The sequence below is a fragment of the Chionomys nivalis genome, chromosome 14 (genome assembly GCF_950005125.1).
Source record: "Chionomys nivalis chromosome 14, mChiNiv1.1, whole genome shotgun sequence".
Classification (NCBI taxonomy): domain Eukaryota; kingdom Metazoa; phylum Chordata; class Mammalia; order Rodentia; family Cricetidae; genus Chionomys; species Chionomys nivalis.
Genome location: NC_080099.1, coordinates 29,425,833 through 29,443,437, shown reverse-complemented (window position 1 = coordinate 29,443,437; position 17,605 = coordinate 29,425,833). Strand labels below are relative to the sequence as shown.

Sequence of the window (17,605 nt, the reverse complement as noted above, 5' to 3'; positions counted from 1 at the left end):
TTGGTCGGCTTGGTGACAACCATAGCTGTGATAGAAGAGCAGATTTAAATGTCTGCAGTTTTAAAAAAATTAAGTAGAATTCTTACAGCTGTGAAACCGGGTCTCTTCCCTCGTTAGTATAGAATCTATTTCCAGAAAAACATCAGGTATAAATAAGAGCACATTTAAAGGTCAGAAGTAGTTTGAGAATGAAGCCATCCAGACCTGATCTGTTCGACCCTCTTTGTTCCTCACTTCCTCCATCACTGTTACATACCAGTCCCTAGATGAGAGCTCCCAAATCAAGCTACCGCTCTGCCATTTGGATGGGAAATGGCACAATTTCAAAGGCATAAAAAAGTATGAAAATAGTAGTGCCAAAACTTGAGGGAGAAAATAACCAAGACATTAAACAGACTGGGATCTTGCAAGCTCAGTTGATTGAGAATGCATCCAGTGGGGCCACGGAGGTGTCTCAGTGGTTAAGAACTGAGCGGGCTGGGCATGGTGGCACACGCCTTTAAACCCAGCACTTGGGAGGCAGAGACAGGCTGATCTCTGTGAGCTCAAGGCCAGCCTGATCTACAGAGTGAGTTCCAGGACAGCCCTGGAGAGCACCGAGCTGGAGGACCTGGTTTCCACACCCAATACCAAGGCAGCCTCTCACAACCATCTCTAACGCTCGTTCCAAGGCATCCGACGTCCTCTTCTGGTCTCTCTGGGCGCTGAGCCTGCATGTGGTGCACAGACACAATTGCAGCCCAAACAACCCTACACTAAAATGTTAAAGAACCCATCAAGTGGTGAACGAACGGTTTTAATGTCCCAGTGTGGTGGCCTTGATTGTAGTTCGACAGATCAGAGGCCATAAAAAAATATCTGAATCTGGAGTTATCAGAAAGAATCACTTGTAGACAGAAGCAGTTTGAAATAAAGGGTTTCGCTCACGAGGCTGATGGAAAAATGTGAGTAGTGAATGAGGAAGTGTTTAGACTGACACCGCCAGAAACCAGTAGTTTACTGGAGACATCCCTAAATCTTTTTATCCAGGAGATTAGAAGGCTGAACTGCAATTGCTATGGGAACAAAGGCCATTGTTTCTGGTATTCTGGAAAGTTCATCTGTCATTTTCTAGAGAATCACTCTAGCTTCAGACTTCTGGACAACAGTTCTGTGTATCCTTCGTTGCTAAGGCTCTTCATTACCTTTCTGGAGAGTTCCTTTCCATTCAGAGCCATGCTACTACCCAGTGAAATAGGGAACATTTCTAGCAAATGTCCCAACAACTCTGGAGAATGTGTTGAATAGGACCTGGGGAACCAAGGGCCCCCAACTATCCATCCTCTTGCCCAAACCCTTTTCCTACTCCTCAGCTAGTACACTTCCCAGTTTGACTCTCTCCACCACCACCTTAACAAAATAGAAAACAAAACCTAACAAGAGTCCTCAAGTCCTTCTCTCTCAGCTACAAGAACCTTAGGGTTTTAATGTCTTGACCAGGGAAGGAAGTGATAACCACCTGCCTTCCCACATCCTACCTCATTTCTTGACAGTTTAAGACATGTTCTTGGCCAAGCAGTCTTCCTACCAAATAATGAAATGATTCTTCTTTTTGCTTCCTTTACACACAAAGAAGGCACCTAGGAGAAACCCTTGAGTGTAATCACAAAACACAACGCTGGCATTCAATCTCTAGGCTACAGCCACATTTTGTCACCTACCGGTCCATAGGGCTTAGTGAGGAGTAAGTCTTAGTGTGTAAACAAATGGTTTGCTCTACAATTAAACCATTCATTTGTCCTTTTTGTTGTTGTTGTTTAACAGCTTGGCTGCTGCTAGGTTCGTCCATTATTTTGCTCTCCCAACAGTTAAAAGGGAATAAGCTCATTCGGAGTTTAGAAAGCTACGCACCATCAACAAAGGCATGTAATGCTTCCAAGATGCACAGGGGCTTCCAAACGCACAAAGAGTGGCTGTGTGCAGCAGCACCCCCACCCCCAACACAAATGCCAGGCCCCAATTAAGCACCCTGGGGCCTCCAAAGAAGTTATGCTCCGTTGCAAATACAGCAAGATCCACTTGAGATACAACTGTCCTGTGTGCTTTTCCTCCCAAGACAGGGAGAAAGACTGGGGTAGACCAACCTCATTAAGGGATAATTAGTGAATCCCAATACCATAGGCATACCTATTGTGAGGCTTCAGAATGGAGATGCAATGCTTTTAAAGCTAGGGGAGCTCCACAATCTAAGAGGCCCAGGTTTTCAAATTTTAGAGATTTCAGTCTGCTGTTTTTCTTTTTGCTACCAGACATTAAAAGGGGAAGCAATACAAAAGACTTGTCTATTTCTTTTATGGAGTTTGTACATAGTCTAAACAAAGGGCTTTAGTAGAAATCGTTTGAGTTATTTATACTTTATAGATAATAAACATAAAAAGTTTTTGCAAAATCATCTAAGTAATTCATATGCCATATATAATAAATAATGTAAAATAAGACCTGTTTAAATGCAGAGAAATAAACACTCCTCCTTCTTGATTACAGAGACTGAAAATAGCACATAAAAAGGATGGTGAAAAAAAATCATTCAACACGGGGCTGTATGATTATATGGCAATGACCTTGAAAAGACAATAGACACATCCATTTGCATGTGAAAGTGTTACTTAGAAATTGAGCACCATGATCAACATAACCACTGTTATCACCAATAAAACCCTTCACACCTCTTTAAAGCCCATCACTGCTGTTGGTATCAATCTGCCAAGACGCTTGAGGACCCAACTCTCCTATAAAATGTGCCAGTAAATCCTGCTGTTTACATCCTTTAACGTGAAGAGTACCACCTCTCCGCCAATGCTAAGCCACAGGTCCACTGTCCCCTGTGCGAAAACTCCAGAGCAGTATTTGAGAAAGCAGTTCCCGAGGGATGCAATGAAATAACATTCTCAACGTTTCTTTCTTGGCCAAGACTTAACACTTCCAAAAGTCACACAAATCAGGTGATCAACAACTTTATGAGAATCCATTGAAATGGAGGCAACAGAGTAATGAACATTGTTGTGTAAACATTTCTCCCACTGTAGAACCAACCTGAAACCCAGAGCCCAGCCCCTTCTCATAGTTTGTGCACTGCTGCATGGGGGGTGGGGGCTTAAGTCATGAGACTCCATGGATGGCAACACAAGGGCACCAACAGCCCCAAGAGGTTGTGCTCCAAGGACTCGGACACAATTTTGGGTACTTGTTAGTGTCTACAATGACATCATTAATGCAATCCCAATTATCAAACCAAGTGATGACCCAATTCCTTTACCTGGGGTTACAGCTTTTGGCCATAAAATGAAAGAATATTAAAATGTAACATGTAACTGTATCTGGGTCAAATATAGCTGTGCTATATTTAGAAGTAAATTTGTATCTGTGTTCTATTAAAACACTCCACAGGGGCCCCTCCTTAGCCAGATATCCTGTTTTGTTTATTTTAGAAAACGTACAAAATGTTTTTTGCAAAACGTACACATATGCAATACATTCTGGGAAATCTTGAAAGATGGCTGCAGGGGGAGAAACCCTAGCCAAAGGGCTTCTCCTGTTCCGCATAGGAGAGCAGAGAAGGGGGAGCTATGATCCCTGGAAGTGGTTCCTAATAGTCGGGAACTCTTCCTCTTTGAGTAAATCCAAGGGCTCAATAAATAAATAAATAAATAAATAAATAAATAAATAAATAAATAAATAAATAAATATTGAAGGGCATTAATTTGTTTCTAGATGTGTGCGTGTAAGTAAAACAGCAGTCATAATGTGGAAATTTCAGTCACATTTTACAACTAATTGGAAGCAGATTAGAATTCCGCCTCAGGGGAACGTTGTCAGCCGAGAAGTTAGAGCAAATGAAGAAAGAGGTGATGGCGTCCTGAAGAGCTGACAGATTTACTGCGCTCAGGGCCATAAACGGGTCCCTGGCTGCAAGGAGGGCTCGTCCCTGCAGTCCAGGCGCGCGCAGCGCGGCCCCGGGAGCCCAGGCCACGCCCCAAGGGAACCAGGCCGGTCGGTATCTGGTCCCCTCATACAAATAAAATAAATAAATAAATAGATAAATAAATAAAAGGATCTGTACAGTCACACACGGGTGGACACCCAAGTCCAAGGGAGAGGGCCTTTCTTTGCCAGGTGGGGGAGGGGAAGGAAAGGGGAAGCAGCTTGTGAGGGCTCATAGAGCCATGAAGTAATGGAAACAGCTGCTGGCTTTCGACTTCGGTGTCTGGCATCTGCTGCGCCAGCACGGGAAAGGCTGGGGAAGGATTTGGGCAAGGAATGTAAATGGAGACAATTGCCCGAGTGGAGCTGGATGCAGGGGGTGAAGGGAGACTCTTCTCGCTTCTGACATCATGTTGCTCCCTTTGGGCGGCAGCCGCACACAGGAGGGGCTTAACTGAGATTGCACCTTCCAGCAGTTGGCAGATCTGGGAACGCTCAGCGCTTCTCCATCAGTTTCCAAGATGTCAGACAACGCAGTCTGCCTAGTTGACCGGGTGTCCACCGTCCATCAGCGTTCTGCCCAACTTCCACACAGCTTCACATTGACTCTCTATTTCACTCACTTGGAATTTTTTTTTAAATCATCACTTGCTTTCGAACTAGGTCAAAGGTCAGGTTCTTTTTGTTGTTGCCTATTTTTCTCCCTTGCTTCCTAGATTCGGTCCTGATTTCATTTCCATCACAAAAGAATTGGAACCTGTGAACACAGAACCAAGCCCCACTCTGCTAATCATGAGCCCATAATAAAACCCAGATTTGATAGCATTATCCATGTACTGTGGTGAGCCACATGCAAATAAACAGTCCTCCATGAAGAATAAAAACCCAAGGCTTTGGTCCTTCCAAGTCAAACATTATTGTTTTTAATATGAGCTATCCATAAAGTCAGTGAAGGAGATGACAGGAAATTCAAAAGTAAGTTGGTCTGGCTGAGAACAGTTTGGAAAAGGAAAGGAGGGGGCAAGAGGAGGGGAAGAGGAATGTTCTCCAGATCCCCCTCTGATTTTAAGTGTAGAATGAACTAAACTGTCAAATCTACACGGGAACATAAACAGTGATTTTCTGCTAGCAGAATTCAAGAGTGCCGTGAGGCTGGTACCTCACCAGAGCGCAGCCCTCCGACATAGGCGGCCAAGCTCACAAGGAGTGACTTGGACCTGACCTTTGAACCTCCAGTGCCTAATGTGAAAGATACAGAGGTGTAAGGAAGGTAGCCAGCCAGAGGGAGAGGCAAGCTTTCCTACCGAACCAGGGGTTTTCTTTCATCAAAAGGGCGAACAGTAACTTCCAGGACTTATGAAAGTGTGACCAACTGGAACTTGGTCGTCGATGCTAAGTGAAGCATATAAAAGAGTCCATTTCCTAAAACATAGTGCAAACACTTCACACACACACACACACACACACACACGACAAAAACCAGAACCAAGCTCACTGGTACAAGATCAACGCAACCAGAGACTAAGCTATTATTTCAAACTGTCAGGGGAAGGCAGTAAAATTGCTACCAGGTCTCCTTAAGTTACCCTTCAATAAAAAAGAAGCCATCAGGGAAATAAGAGGAAAAGAAAACACATCAAAACCTTCAAAGTCCCTTTAAGTAAAATTATCCGTCTGTGGCACCATGCCATCTGCTCTCTGGTTAACATAATGAACCCATTCTCAACCCTAAATACGGACTTTCTAAGATCATTATGAACAGCACAAAACACAACCAATATATTTTTATTTACTCTTAAACCATGACGCCTACAGTCATAAGGGCATTATTTGGATATGTCTAAATGCCCCTCCCCCGCTGTACATTTTTCTTAAGGTGCTGGCTGACAATGAAGAGTCTCAGGAGGAAGAAACCTAGGAAAATGAGAGTCCCAGTGAATAAGAATCACGGCTGTGTAGGGGTGATGGGAAAGAAGAGGGAGTGGCTTTGAAAAAGTTCAAAAAAGTTCGCAGTGATGTCTGTTCACCACTTTAAACCCACGTGTCTTAACAGAACACCCTAACGGTCCTTGTTACAGCTACATGGTAGACTTTAAATTTTCATGTAACTTCCCTGGTGGTAAATATCAGATGAAGATTCTTATAGTTTTAAGGCACCCTGGCCTACCAAGCACATGTATTTGCTTTGTGATCACTTCAGTTCTTCAAGCAAAACCCATACTCTTCGACTGCATTCCCAAAGGTGTTTCTAAGCAAAATTTAGCAGGCATGTAGCACTCAGTTGTCAGAAGCAAGTGCCAGTCTCAAGATCTTGATTTCCCCTGCAGCTCTCAAAATGACCTTACAAATAGCCCAGCTGCTGATCAACCAGCTAAGGGTGGTTGGACAACTTTTCATTCAGTTGCAATGGCTTTGTGCCAGTTGCTAAAACCTTTGGCTTGAATTAGGAAGCACTTGTAACAGGAAGCAAGTAGGCCCTAAGAGAAATTTCATTGGAAGAGACAGAACTGGAACAGAGGAAGGGGCCTCCTTTCTCTGGAGAAGAGTGTAAAATTAATGATACTTCGTTAAAATTACATTTTATGTATTTGTTTGCTTGCTTATGGGTGCATCTGCCCTCAGGTGTGGGGGTGTGCCCCTGCCACAAGGCACATAAAGAGGGTCAGAGGAGCAATCCCAAGGAATAAAACTCAGGTCATTCGGCTTTGTGGCTTTACCCCTTGAGCCTTCTCAAAACTTTTGGGTTGTTTTTTTTTTTTTTTTTGTTTGCTTTTGGTTTGAGAATAAAGTTCATCAAACCTAAAACTACCAAACCAAGATCTACATATGCAATTACATCATTTCGACTCACAGATCTCTATGACAGATCCCTTACAGGGCTCTAATACGATCTTTACATCACTTACTTGGTGACCACCTAAATCATTACTGAAGCGAAGGTTTCACCTGTTTCCTGGTCCTTCCATATTCAATGGCCCAGGCATCAAACATGTATTATTTGCTGGTAACAATCTTAATAAAGAAGCGATACTTCACTGTGATGTTGCTGCCAAGGGCAATCCAATGTTTCCTTAGTTCTGGCTTCTACATGACAGGAGAATGCTATCCAGGTAACTTAGAAATAAACTGTTTGGTATTCAAGCAAAACCCTTGATGTTCAATTCACATCGCTGGCAAGTAGAACGCTGGCGATCAAAACCATGTTGTGCTACAGTAATTACTATGACAAACTTCCCAATGCTTAAATATTAAAGAATACAAGAGTATGATCCCTCCACCTCTTCTGCACCTCGAGAGTGTGTTCAACGTGACAATTATCTTCGTTCAAGCAACAGAGTTTAAATTGCATTGAAACTCAATTATACCCATGACTTTTTTTAAACATACACTTCAAAAGGCAGGTTTCATCACACTCAAATCACTGAGCAAAATCTCTTTCCCAGCTTATAAAAAAGAGATTTTTATCCCACCCTCCCTCCCACGAGACATCTTCAAATACAAAACTCACTTCCCTAAATCTTTGGAGCTGCCTTTACGTTTTTTCCACCTGTGAATGCAGAAGGAAGGCAGAGCAATGCTGAAAGACAAAGAAGGTGCCCACCTGATTTTAAAAACAAATGGTTCAACCTGCAGTTCTCCCAAATGTCACTCATTACCAAGAGTCCGGCTGCTGGCACCTTCCAAGAGCAGAACAGATAGTTCTTAACAAAAACACTTTACTTTGCTACTCTTGGAAAATGCAAAGCAACTAACAGTAGTAAATTTATGATTTAAGTGCTTGTGGCTAAAATAGCTTTCCAATTATCAAGGGCCTCTTAGATTGAGCAAGAATGCATTATGTGCTAATGACCACAACCAGGGGTCCCTTCTCCACTCCTTTGTCAGAACCCAAGCAGATACTCCCCTGCAGCTTCACCATTAACATGTCTGTTTCCTGTCAGCCCACTCAGAGATAATGTCATTTATCTCAGGAAGGCACAAACTCAGTCATTAGCTTCAATAAAAGACCTCAAACAAAGGCCAGATAATGTTTTACCCAGGGTTCCCACTAAGCCCAGAACCAAGAATTCTGGCGACTAATAGTCAAGGGCTGGCAAGTTATTCTTAAGGGATGTTGTTGCTTATCAAGGATTTTAGGGTATGGCCTATGTATAGTAAACACCAAGGGTCCCCAGCACTATCACACAAAATTAGATTAATGAAGAGTGATGACGGGGTTAGCCCTGGGGAGCCTTTTCCCTCAGTAGCCTCCAGGAGGAAAATGGACAGAATCATTTAGATCTCTGAAGAACTGACCCCCCCTCGTTGTGACGGCCTGTAGAAACCGAATAACCCATAGGCAGTGGTCAATGGCTGAACTTCTGGAAACCCTCCAAACAAAAGTGAAACCGGTTAGAATGTGGGGACATGTGTTTTCACATTGGAGCTCATATTGCTGCAATTCCAATTTTCTATGAAGTACCACCAGGTGAACTTTCTAAAATTAAAACAAAACAACAAAAAAAAAAACCACAGACATTGTCAGAATTGGGGCAAATCTCAGCCATTCATTGAATCCCTGTGTTTCATGCTGGAAACGAAGACCAGATGGTACTTTCCGTGTTGTTTGAGTCTGGTTATTGAACACCTCTCTGGCTAGGGAGATTCCTGCTTAGCACTTTCGGCATTCATTTCGTTTACTAACTATAAAACGCTGCTTAGGAAAAACTAAATCTTTATAATACTCTAATTAAAACCATCTTGCATCCAAACAATTTCATTTGAAGAACATATTCTTAACCCTAGGACATTTGAACATCCAGCCCCTCCACCTGCCTCCCCCCCCCACTTTGCATTGCAGGCTATTTTAAAGTAGCTGAGGGGTACCCTCTTAAACTCAGTCTGGAACGATTGTGCATACGTTTCCTGCTTTCTTCCTTCAGCAAACCTAACAGATTTCAAATGCTAACCTCAGAATGCACTGATGGACCTGGTCACACAAATACTCCAAGATCCATGTGTTCTCACAGATACAGCTGAACAGCTTCCCCCAGCCACCCCTAACCCACTCACCCTCCAGGATGTCTCCTGGAAAAGGAGGAGAAGGCAACGCTGACAGGAAGCCACCTTTAGCTAAATCCACATGTGACTTTGCAAACTGTGCACCGTCCAACTACAATGGACTCAGTGGTTTCATTAGAGCAAGTGACCTTCCTGCCCTTTCATTCTGCCTTAGATCAAATGCACTCCCTAATTCACAGGACATACTATATTATGGAGGGTGTGTGTGGGGAGGGACATATCCACAAAAGCCATTAATCAAAATATGTTCTTAAACTGCTCACACTCACTTAGAGAATGTGTCAGGATTCCCTAGTGAAGTGTAAAAAGGCTTCTACAGGAGAATAAAACAAAATGAATGATGTCCTCTTACAGACAGGTCCATTTATAGATACCGTCTTTAGAAAGACAAGGCCCACAGAAATGAAAAGAGTTTATGATATTACAGAAATAACTCTCCTTGCAACACGCACTGCACAGACCCCTAAGACACAACTATAAATATGACCTCTGCCTTTCATTTATTTCTGTTTAAGTATCAGCTGTTTTTAGGACTTTTTTTCCTGTGTGTTTCCTAATATCCTAGTGACTGAATAACCCCACAGAATTTAACTGTACTCAGCGTTACTGCTTAATCCAGCCCAATGGCTCCTTCTCTGGTAAGTCTAAACTGTAAGACGATGAAGGGAGATTGGGAAACAGCTTCAATGAAGGACCATTATGCTTTGCTTTGCAAGGAAGGCGGAGGCAGGTGGAGAGGCAGGTTTTAACAACCAAAAGCCAACCCATCAAATCTCCTTACTCAGACATGTCACTGATGGCTCAACCACAAAATGGGTTATAGAAATATAGCTCAAACATCTTGGAATTATGGCGTGTTTTGATTTTTTTTTCACGTATTAAGGGAGTGGCGACTTTTACAACATACTTGTGGTTTCCACATAAAGGAGCCAGAACGCTCATTGATTTAATTAGGTTTCATAAGGTTCAATTTATCATGTTTTACATGACTCTGTGTAGTAAAAAGACAGAATAAACAGACCAAAAATAGACATGTCGGCATGCTGGGAAAGTTACCCAGGGACAGCAAGACTCACAAATCTTGTCTAACCTTCTAACCAGGAAAAAAGCATACTAACAACACACACATTGCCCACAGAATTTTAATGTGTTCCCCTATACACATAAGAGCCACATGTAAGTGCTGCAGGTTAATCATTTTTACTCGGGAGGCACTTGTTCTTCAAGCAATGTTAAACTAACATATAGAATTTTTAAAAAAAAAACAAACTTCAGATATGAAATATTTTTTTCAAGTCAAAGGGGCCTACTAAGCTTTTGCTTCCTAAATTGGCATCTTTAAAAGTGTTTTCTAAAGCAAAGGCTAATTTGAAATAACCAGTAGTTAATGGAATTAGGTTTGCTTCCCTGCGTGGTACTGATGCCATCTCTGGGAGCCAAGAATGGATGTGTTACTAAGTCTTTTGGGGGTTGGGGAGGACAGGGCTTAAGGAATAATGTTTGAGATCTCAAGCCAACAACACCTCAGCTTGACAAGAATGGCCAATACTGTGGGTTCCAGCACCCTGGAAACCATCCTAAGGGAATGTCTGGGCCAGGTCTTGTGGCTGAGGTTGGTGCACAGCTTCCCCTCTGCGGGCCAGTGTTCTCTCTCCTCCCTCCCCCACCTGGGCACCCACCATGACTTGTTTGCTCCTCGTTTATGGAATTCATACAATTCCATTTATACTGCTCTGCCTGAAGATGCGTTGCATGTGTGTGAATAATTTAGCCTTTCTACTTCTCACCCACTTCCTTCTGTGACTGGGAAGCGAAAGGAACACAAAAACTGGAGAACCGACACCACGCACTAATCTCAGTTGCCATGACAGCAGCCTTTGAGAGCCTAAAATGTTCCGATCGCCAGCTAAACAAAATTGTTGAATGTGAACATTTGGCTGGAAGATTAAAAGGCTAAGGGGAATGCAAAAGGGCAGAACCTCCCACATTCCCAGCAGCCATGGGATCCAATCAAACAGCTCTGACTCCTTAACCACAGCATTGTGAGCACTGGATTAGGGCAATTCAACCAGATAGTTAAAGCAGATTAGAGCTGCAATTTGAAGACTATTGGCAACAAAAGTAAATGCCCCACTGTACTAAGTAATAAGAAGATTTCAAAACGTCTTTTGGTAGAAATTATGTGAAACCACACATTTAAACTAAGAAGCAAAACCTGAGTATATTTTTTAAGTTCATTTAAATTCACCAATGTAAAAGGCTATCTAAGAGGATTTGGATTCAAAATGTAAGCAGTGACCTTTTGCATGTTTGAGATTGTTGTCCACACCTTTCTTTACCTCCATCAGAGCCTAAATCAGAGCTTTAGTCCTATGTTCTAATTTAAAACTTGAGCATAAAGTCGAAAATATAAAGGACCAGAGAACTGTGAATCATTTCATGCAGAAATAATTCCCAGGAGATTTCTCAGCATCACTTACAATTCTGATCAAGACCGAAAGGGGGAAATTACATCGTATAATAAGCATATTTAGATATCACATTGCTACAATAAAAATACTACATCTGCATGCTACAACTTGTGGAATGAATCTAAACACTAATTTCATAGAAACACATCTCTCACCTCCCAGCCAATGTTCCTGATAGATACAAGCCCATCAGTTGCCAAACATTATCCCAAAGCAACTGCATCCCAGACCAACAAGACCCAGGCCTCCATGCCTAAGCAAGGTAACACTGGGGGCAATTTTTCCAGTACAGTGTCTAACCACAGACTTTAAGACAATGACCAAGAGGGGTGCAAGGGTCCAAGTGGCCTAAGTCAAGCACTGTTAAGTGTTGCACGCATTTCCAGTATTCCCCTTCGCTGTTGCCACCATGCCCCCTTCGGTTAGAGCGTCACATTTCAGGAGCACGAGCCAAGTGTGCTTTCCAATTCTTACTTAACTGAGCTTCCGACTGCCCAGGCCAGCTAAATACCCAAGTGAGAGCATTCTTACAGCTCTAGCTGCAGACAGGTGAGAGAATCAAAGGAGAGTCCTCACAGTCACCAAAACCATCACACTTTGGCTGTAGAGTTACGAAATCAGTGACCAACATTGCAAGACTGGAGTACATCCTTTGGCAGAACTCTTTTTGGGGAAAGTAACAGAACAGGGAGTGCAAATAACCCTTCACACTCCTTCCCACAGAGGGAACTGGAACCCTGTTCCTAAGGACACATTGTTAACAATAACACAGACGCCAATCTCCTGAGGGAAGAAACCAGGACGAAAGTCAAGCTAGTGCTGCAGCAGGTTTTCTATTCAAAGCACGCGGACAATTTGCTGGCTGGCCAGGAGCCCTTACAAGGCAAAAGGCACTTAGGACACTCGGGACCTCCCACCCCATGACCTTTCAAACCTGGCACCACAAGCAGCACAAGCAGCAGCAGCAGAAGCAAGAGCCAAACACTGCACTCAGGATAACACCCATAAAGGATGACCGGCATAGAAATCACAAAGAACCCGAAAGCACTAGGAAGTGTAAGGCACCCGGAGGCACATCCCACATCCCCAAACAGATGCACACCGAGTGGGACACACAAGAAGGCGACCTTATCCTACCTTCTCGGTTTTCAGTTTCTTGATTCGCCTGTGGTTCTCCTCCTCCTCCTCTTCCTTTTTGACCAACATAGAGTTTCCCATGAGCGCCGAATCCGGAGCACTTTTGCTAACTTCCCCTGCAGCCGCAACGCTGCCACTCCCAGCGCCCCCGCAGTGGAAGGGGCTCGCACCACTTCCATTGCTCTTGGCCCCGAAGCCATAGAGGTGACCACCGGAGGGGGCCGGGCCTCCGCTGCCATTCTGGTGGACCTGCAGCAGGTCGTGCTTGTCTTTCCGGGATCTCGCAGCATCCTTATCCCGTTTGGCGCCTCGGCTGCTGTGGTTTTTCCCTGGCTTCTCTTCCTTGCTTTTCCCACAGGAGCTTGCCCCCGTGGTGGCAGACGAGGTCCCGGTGCTGGTACCGTTGTTATTTGGGTTGCCGCCGCCGCCGCCGCCGCCGCTCACACTTTGACCCAGCGCTGAATTCATGCCAGTAGCCTCTCCAGGGCGCCCTTGGACTTCCTGCCTCTTGCCAGTGCTGCTGATCTCGGGAATTCCATACAAGGCAGCAGAAGGCAGAGATTTATTAGCATCCTTAGAAGTTTTAGCCCTTTTCACTTTTGATTTGCTGGTCTCTTTGTGTGAATTCCCCTGGGGAGCGGAGGGCTGAACAGAAGCAAATTTTAGGCCATCAGCTAAGGCTGAGGTAGCACCGGTCCCATTGGAGGCCGGACCTCCACAGTCCTTAGTGTTGCTGTTGGTAGTGCAGTTGGTGGGATTATTCATCTCAAATTTCTGTCTGTCCTTCTCCAAATCGGCGTCCAAATCAATGATTAAATTTCCAACCCCGATTTCCCAATCATCGCCACTGTCATAAGTATCAACTGTATTTGGATCCACACCTTTTCCTGCAGTGGAAACGTTCACGGACATCCTGAAGATGAGTTCTCTAGATTAAAAATCCGATGAACTTTCCTTGGGAGATGAGGGGACATTCGTTTAGCTCCGCTGGGCTTTCTCTTAAAGAAAAAAAAAAAATCCTTCCAATCTTCTGCTTTTTTCTGCCCCAAGAATGTGTCCAGGGATCTCACACCCTCACTCCAGGTCCACCATCTCCTGTGGAGGGGGAAAAAGTCGAATATTTCTTGTCTGGATGTTACCGGCATAGAAAACGATTCATACCAGGGAGTCGGTAAGGGGTATAAGGAAGAATAGAGAGTAAGGGGCTCATTATTGTCTCCACAGTCCAATACCAGGTTTAAAGGCAAACAGGCAGACTTGAACAGCACCCCTGACAATAAGCATCTTACAGAAGCTGAAAACACCTCTAAACAACAGGGAGATAGCCAGTTCTTTAAAAGCATTAAAATATCTCCAAGGATCTGATTCAAGCCCAGAAAGATTTTTGTGGCTTTTTTTTTTTTTAAGTTGAACATTTTTGCCTGGCACATGGGCTATTTCAACCCGAGGAAAAGATCACGGACATTCAGACAAGTAAAACACGTTGTTAAACATCCCTAAACATATCTTGGCTCTTGCAGGGTAAATAACCAGGCCCTGAAAGTTCTCTGGGACCCATGTTCAAAATGATGTCACTAATTTTTTTTTCTAATTTTAATACTACTTAAAATTGCCTGTGTAATGTAGTTTTGTTCCCCATAAGAAACGGGGGGGCAACAGTAGTCCCCCTCACACACACATAGATACCACCCCTTCTCCCCCACCCCCAGTCAAGCAATTCTTTCTGAAAAATATACAGACCTCTCTAAGAGTATTTCTCTCAGTAAAAAGACAGTGTGAGCAGAAAGGTTAAATATCTGCCTTTTTAGAAAAAAGGGAAATTCATCTAAACAATTTTGCCATAACCCTGGGTCACAGACCTGCTCAGTCTGTTAAATATGGTGCTACTGACTATAGGGAAACTGATTAAGACGTACACTTTAGGTGATCTGCACCACGGTGGCCTCGGTGACCACAAATGACTGTGTGTTTGACAAAGAGCAGTTAAAACAGTTTTTAAAGGGATCAGCCCCCTTTTAACAGTTGTCAAGAAAATAAATAAATACACATATACACACACATACACACACACAAAATGCTTACCTTTTAATCCTTTACCATTTTTTAAAATTAGGCCCGAAAATCAAAAGATATTTCTCACGCCACTCGGCACACAAGCCTGTGCCTCATTTTACTTAAACACCAAATGATCAAAAAGGAAAAAAACCAAGTAATACACCTCAGCAAAAATAATCACTCAGTAACATTATTCCACTTCCCCATCCCCCTTTTGGCAAAAAGGTCTGGAGTCCTTTTCTCCTTTAAAAAAAAAATGTGTCACTGTGCAGCTGGGAGAGGCTTCCCATTCACAACCCAAGCACCGAAGGGTGTTTTTCCTCTTAACAAGCATTCAGAATAATAGGGTGTTGAGAGAGGGGGGAGGGGAGGGAAGGGAGGGAAGGAAGAAGGGAGGGAGAGAGAGAGAGAAAGAGAGAGAGAGAGAGAGAGAGAGAGAGAGAGAGAGAGAGAGAGAGAGAGAGAGAGAGAGAGAGAGAGAGAGAGAGATTAGAGAAAAAACTTTTCCGAACTTCGGATTCCGCCTTCAGTTGCAGACTTCAGAGTCACCGTGATCAGTAAGTAATGATCTCATGTAGCAAACCTACAGGCGTCCTCTAGTAACGAGACAGAATGTGCTAACATCGGGATAAATTAGTGAAAGGGAAGAAAGAATAAGAAGAAAGGACTGAAAATCTGGGCTGGATTCCGCCTGTTAGTCGGGAAGTGGCATTTTTTCCGCTCGTCCTGACATTTGATTTCTCCAACTAACTTACGCAGGGGGTGAAAGGATGAGGGTGGGGGAGGAGGAGGAAGGAGAAGGAGGAAGAAAGGGAGGGATGAGGAGCTGGGCTGGTGGAGAAAAGAAAGGTGTGGAGGAGGAGGGAGCAGACGACGCAGGGAGCTGATAAACCAGTTAGAGCAGCTTTCGCCCGGGGCGGGGGGCGGTGGAGCGGGGGAAAATAACGGCGTCTGAAAGGGGCTGTCTTGGAAACCTGAAGGATGCGATGTTTTCCTGTTTTATGTTGTTTTTGAGAAAAAAAGAACCGAGTTCTCAGAATAGTCCCCGAGGAGGGGTTAAAATCCTCCGCCGCGCAAGCCGATCTGTCATGTGGTAATTCGATAATTAGAGTCAAAAAGATTTTTTTTTTAAGTCGACCTTTTTCCAGGACAATTTTTCCCCTCTCTACACGCAGCAAACAGCGCGTCTCTATTTTTCCCTCCTCTCTCCACCTCTCGCCCACCCCCTCCTGTGTTTAGTCAGATGGCCTCAGAGCTTGGCTTAGTATTTTTAATTAGCTGGCGTTTGGAAGCTAAAAGCAGTAATGAATTGTTGATGGATTGGAAGCCGGAGAGTCGCTTTGCTGGAAATGTCGGGGCTGGAAGAGGGGGATGGGCGCGTTAGCAACACCAACCATCTAAAAGAAGCGATTCTGTTACAGTGCAAGCCTTTCACATCACGTGAGGATCAAGGGCTCAATTGGTTGTCGTGAGAACAAAAATGGTGACAAGCGTATCAAGAAAATACTGATCTGGTCTTTAAAAAAAAAAAAAAAAAACTGAAGGTCTCTCCCTCCCCCCCACAGCCCCCTCCCCCCGCACGCCCTGCAGTGGGCGAAGCTACAAGTTATGAATGTGAAACATTTCTCAGCCATTTAGGATCTCGGAAGTAAATGTAATGGCCACAAGAGCAAAGCAGATGTTTTAAAGGAACACCTTATAAACCTATCCTCAACTGATCTCCAATTTGTCTGCTTTCCCTAAGGGGTCAGGGGGCGGACGCCTGGGGGAGGGGGCAGGATACCTCGGAGTTCCTGCGATTTTTGTGACCCCCCCTCCCCACTTCATGTATTAAACAAAGAAAAACATTTTGCTAGCTCCCAAACCCAGCCTTGTAATAAACACACCATTGTTACTATTTGTGGGTTTGTTTGGGTTGGGTGGGGCTCCCCCCCTCTTTCTCTTAATGGTGTTTTTTCTTCCTGCTTTTTTTTTTTAAAGAAGATGGAAAATGGTAGTTATAGCCATTACATGTAATGGATGAATATTCCCTAGTTTACTATTAAATTACTGAGCAGGAGGATGTGACAGGAGAGAAATCGGCTTGTTCTACCCGGGTTCCCATTTGCCTGCCTCGGTCTGGGCGGGGGTCTGCTCAGCTCCGGTAGAAAAAGGGAGGAGGGGGAAGGTGCGCAAGAGAACTCACACGGCGGACCAGGGTGTGTAACTGAATCACTCTTAGTTTCCTTTGGGTTAGAGCCCAAAAAGGTAATTTACTCTAAGTTAGCCCAAGTGCCCAGTCAAGCTTAATTTGTCTAAAGAAGTTACAAATGCTTCACCCTCCACTGGATAAAATTCACCCTTCTTGGGTTGTTATAAATGCAAAGCCAAACCCTGTAACTAGTTCCTCATTTCAATGCATAAAACTCGCACATTCCCCTGCATGAACACCCCACTAAAGTGCTATAGAGCGACACACCACGCAACCGTACTTACGGTCTGTATGGGAGCGAGTTGACCTTTTCCTTCTAACTGCATTGAGTGTGTTTGGTGGCAGCCGCTTTATTTTGGAAATTATAATTTCTTCAATTTTTTTATTATTAAAGATGAACCAGCAAATGTCACAGACCGTCCCGTGTATTTTTTATAAAAAAAAATAAAAAACAACAAAATAAAGCAAAATCCAGAACACAGAAATCCCCCCGGTGCACACACACACACCAAGCTTGTTCTGGAAGAGTGGAATCAGAACTGAAACACAACACACGCACAGGGGGAGTGGAGCCAAAGGAGCTCTCAGCCTGTATACCTGAAAGGGACTTTTCTTTGTTCCCAATGCCCTTTCGTATCGGGCCAATCAGAGAGCAGCTTTTATGAAACTAGGCTCTCCCATTGGCTAGCTGCTTTCTCTTGGCTACTGTAGGGGGTTGAGATATACACAC

The 17,605-nt window shown here is 43.9% G+C and overlaps 1 protein-coding gene across 4 annotated transcripts in view; it reads right to left on the bottom strand.

Moving 5' to 3' along the window:
• Positions 1-17,404, bottom strand: part of Znf608 (zinc finger protein 608) — a 110,609-nt gene extending 93,205 nt beyond the window's left edge. For 2 of the 4 annotated variants that reach the window (XM_057788700.1, XM_057788702.1), the window contains exons 1-2: positions 17,160-17,404; positions 12,630-13,724 (exon numbers count right to left, since the gene is read on the bottom strand). In XM_057788700.1, the coding sequence (XP_057644683.1) occupies positions 12,630-13,541 (912 nt within the window). In that variant the 5' untranslated portion in view covers positions 13,542-13,724; positions 17,160-17,404. Of the gene's footprint in view, positions 1-12,629; positions 13,725-14,711; positions 15,019-17,159 lie in introns of those variants that run through there. The other 2 variants (XM_057788701.1, XM_057788703.1) reach the window with 2 other exon arrangements.
• Positions 17,405-17,605: the final 201 nt, after the last annotated feature.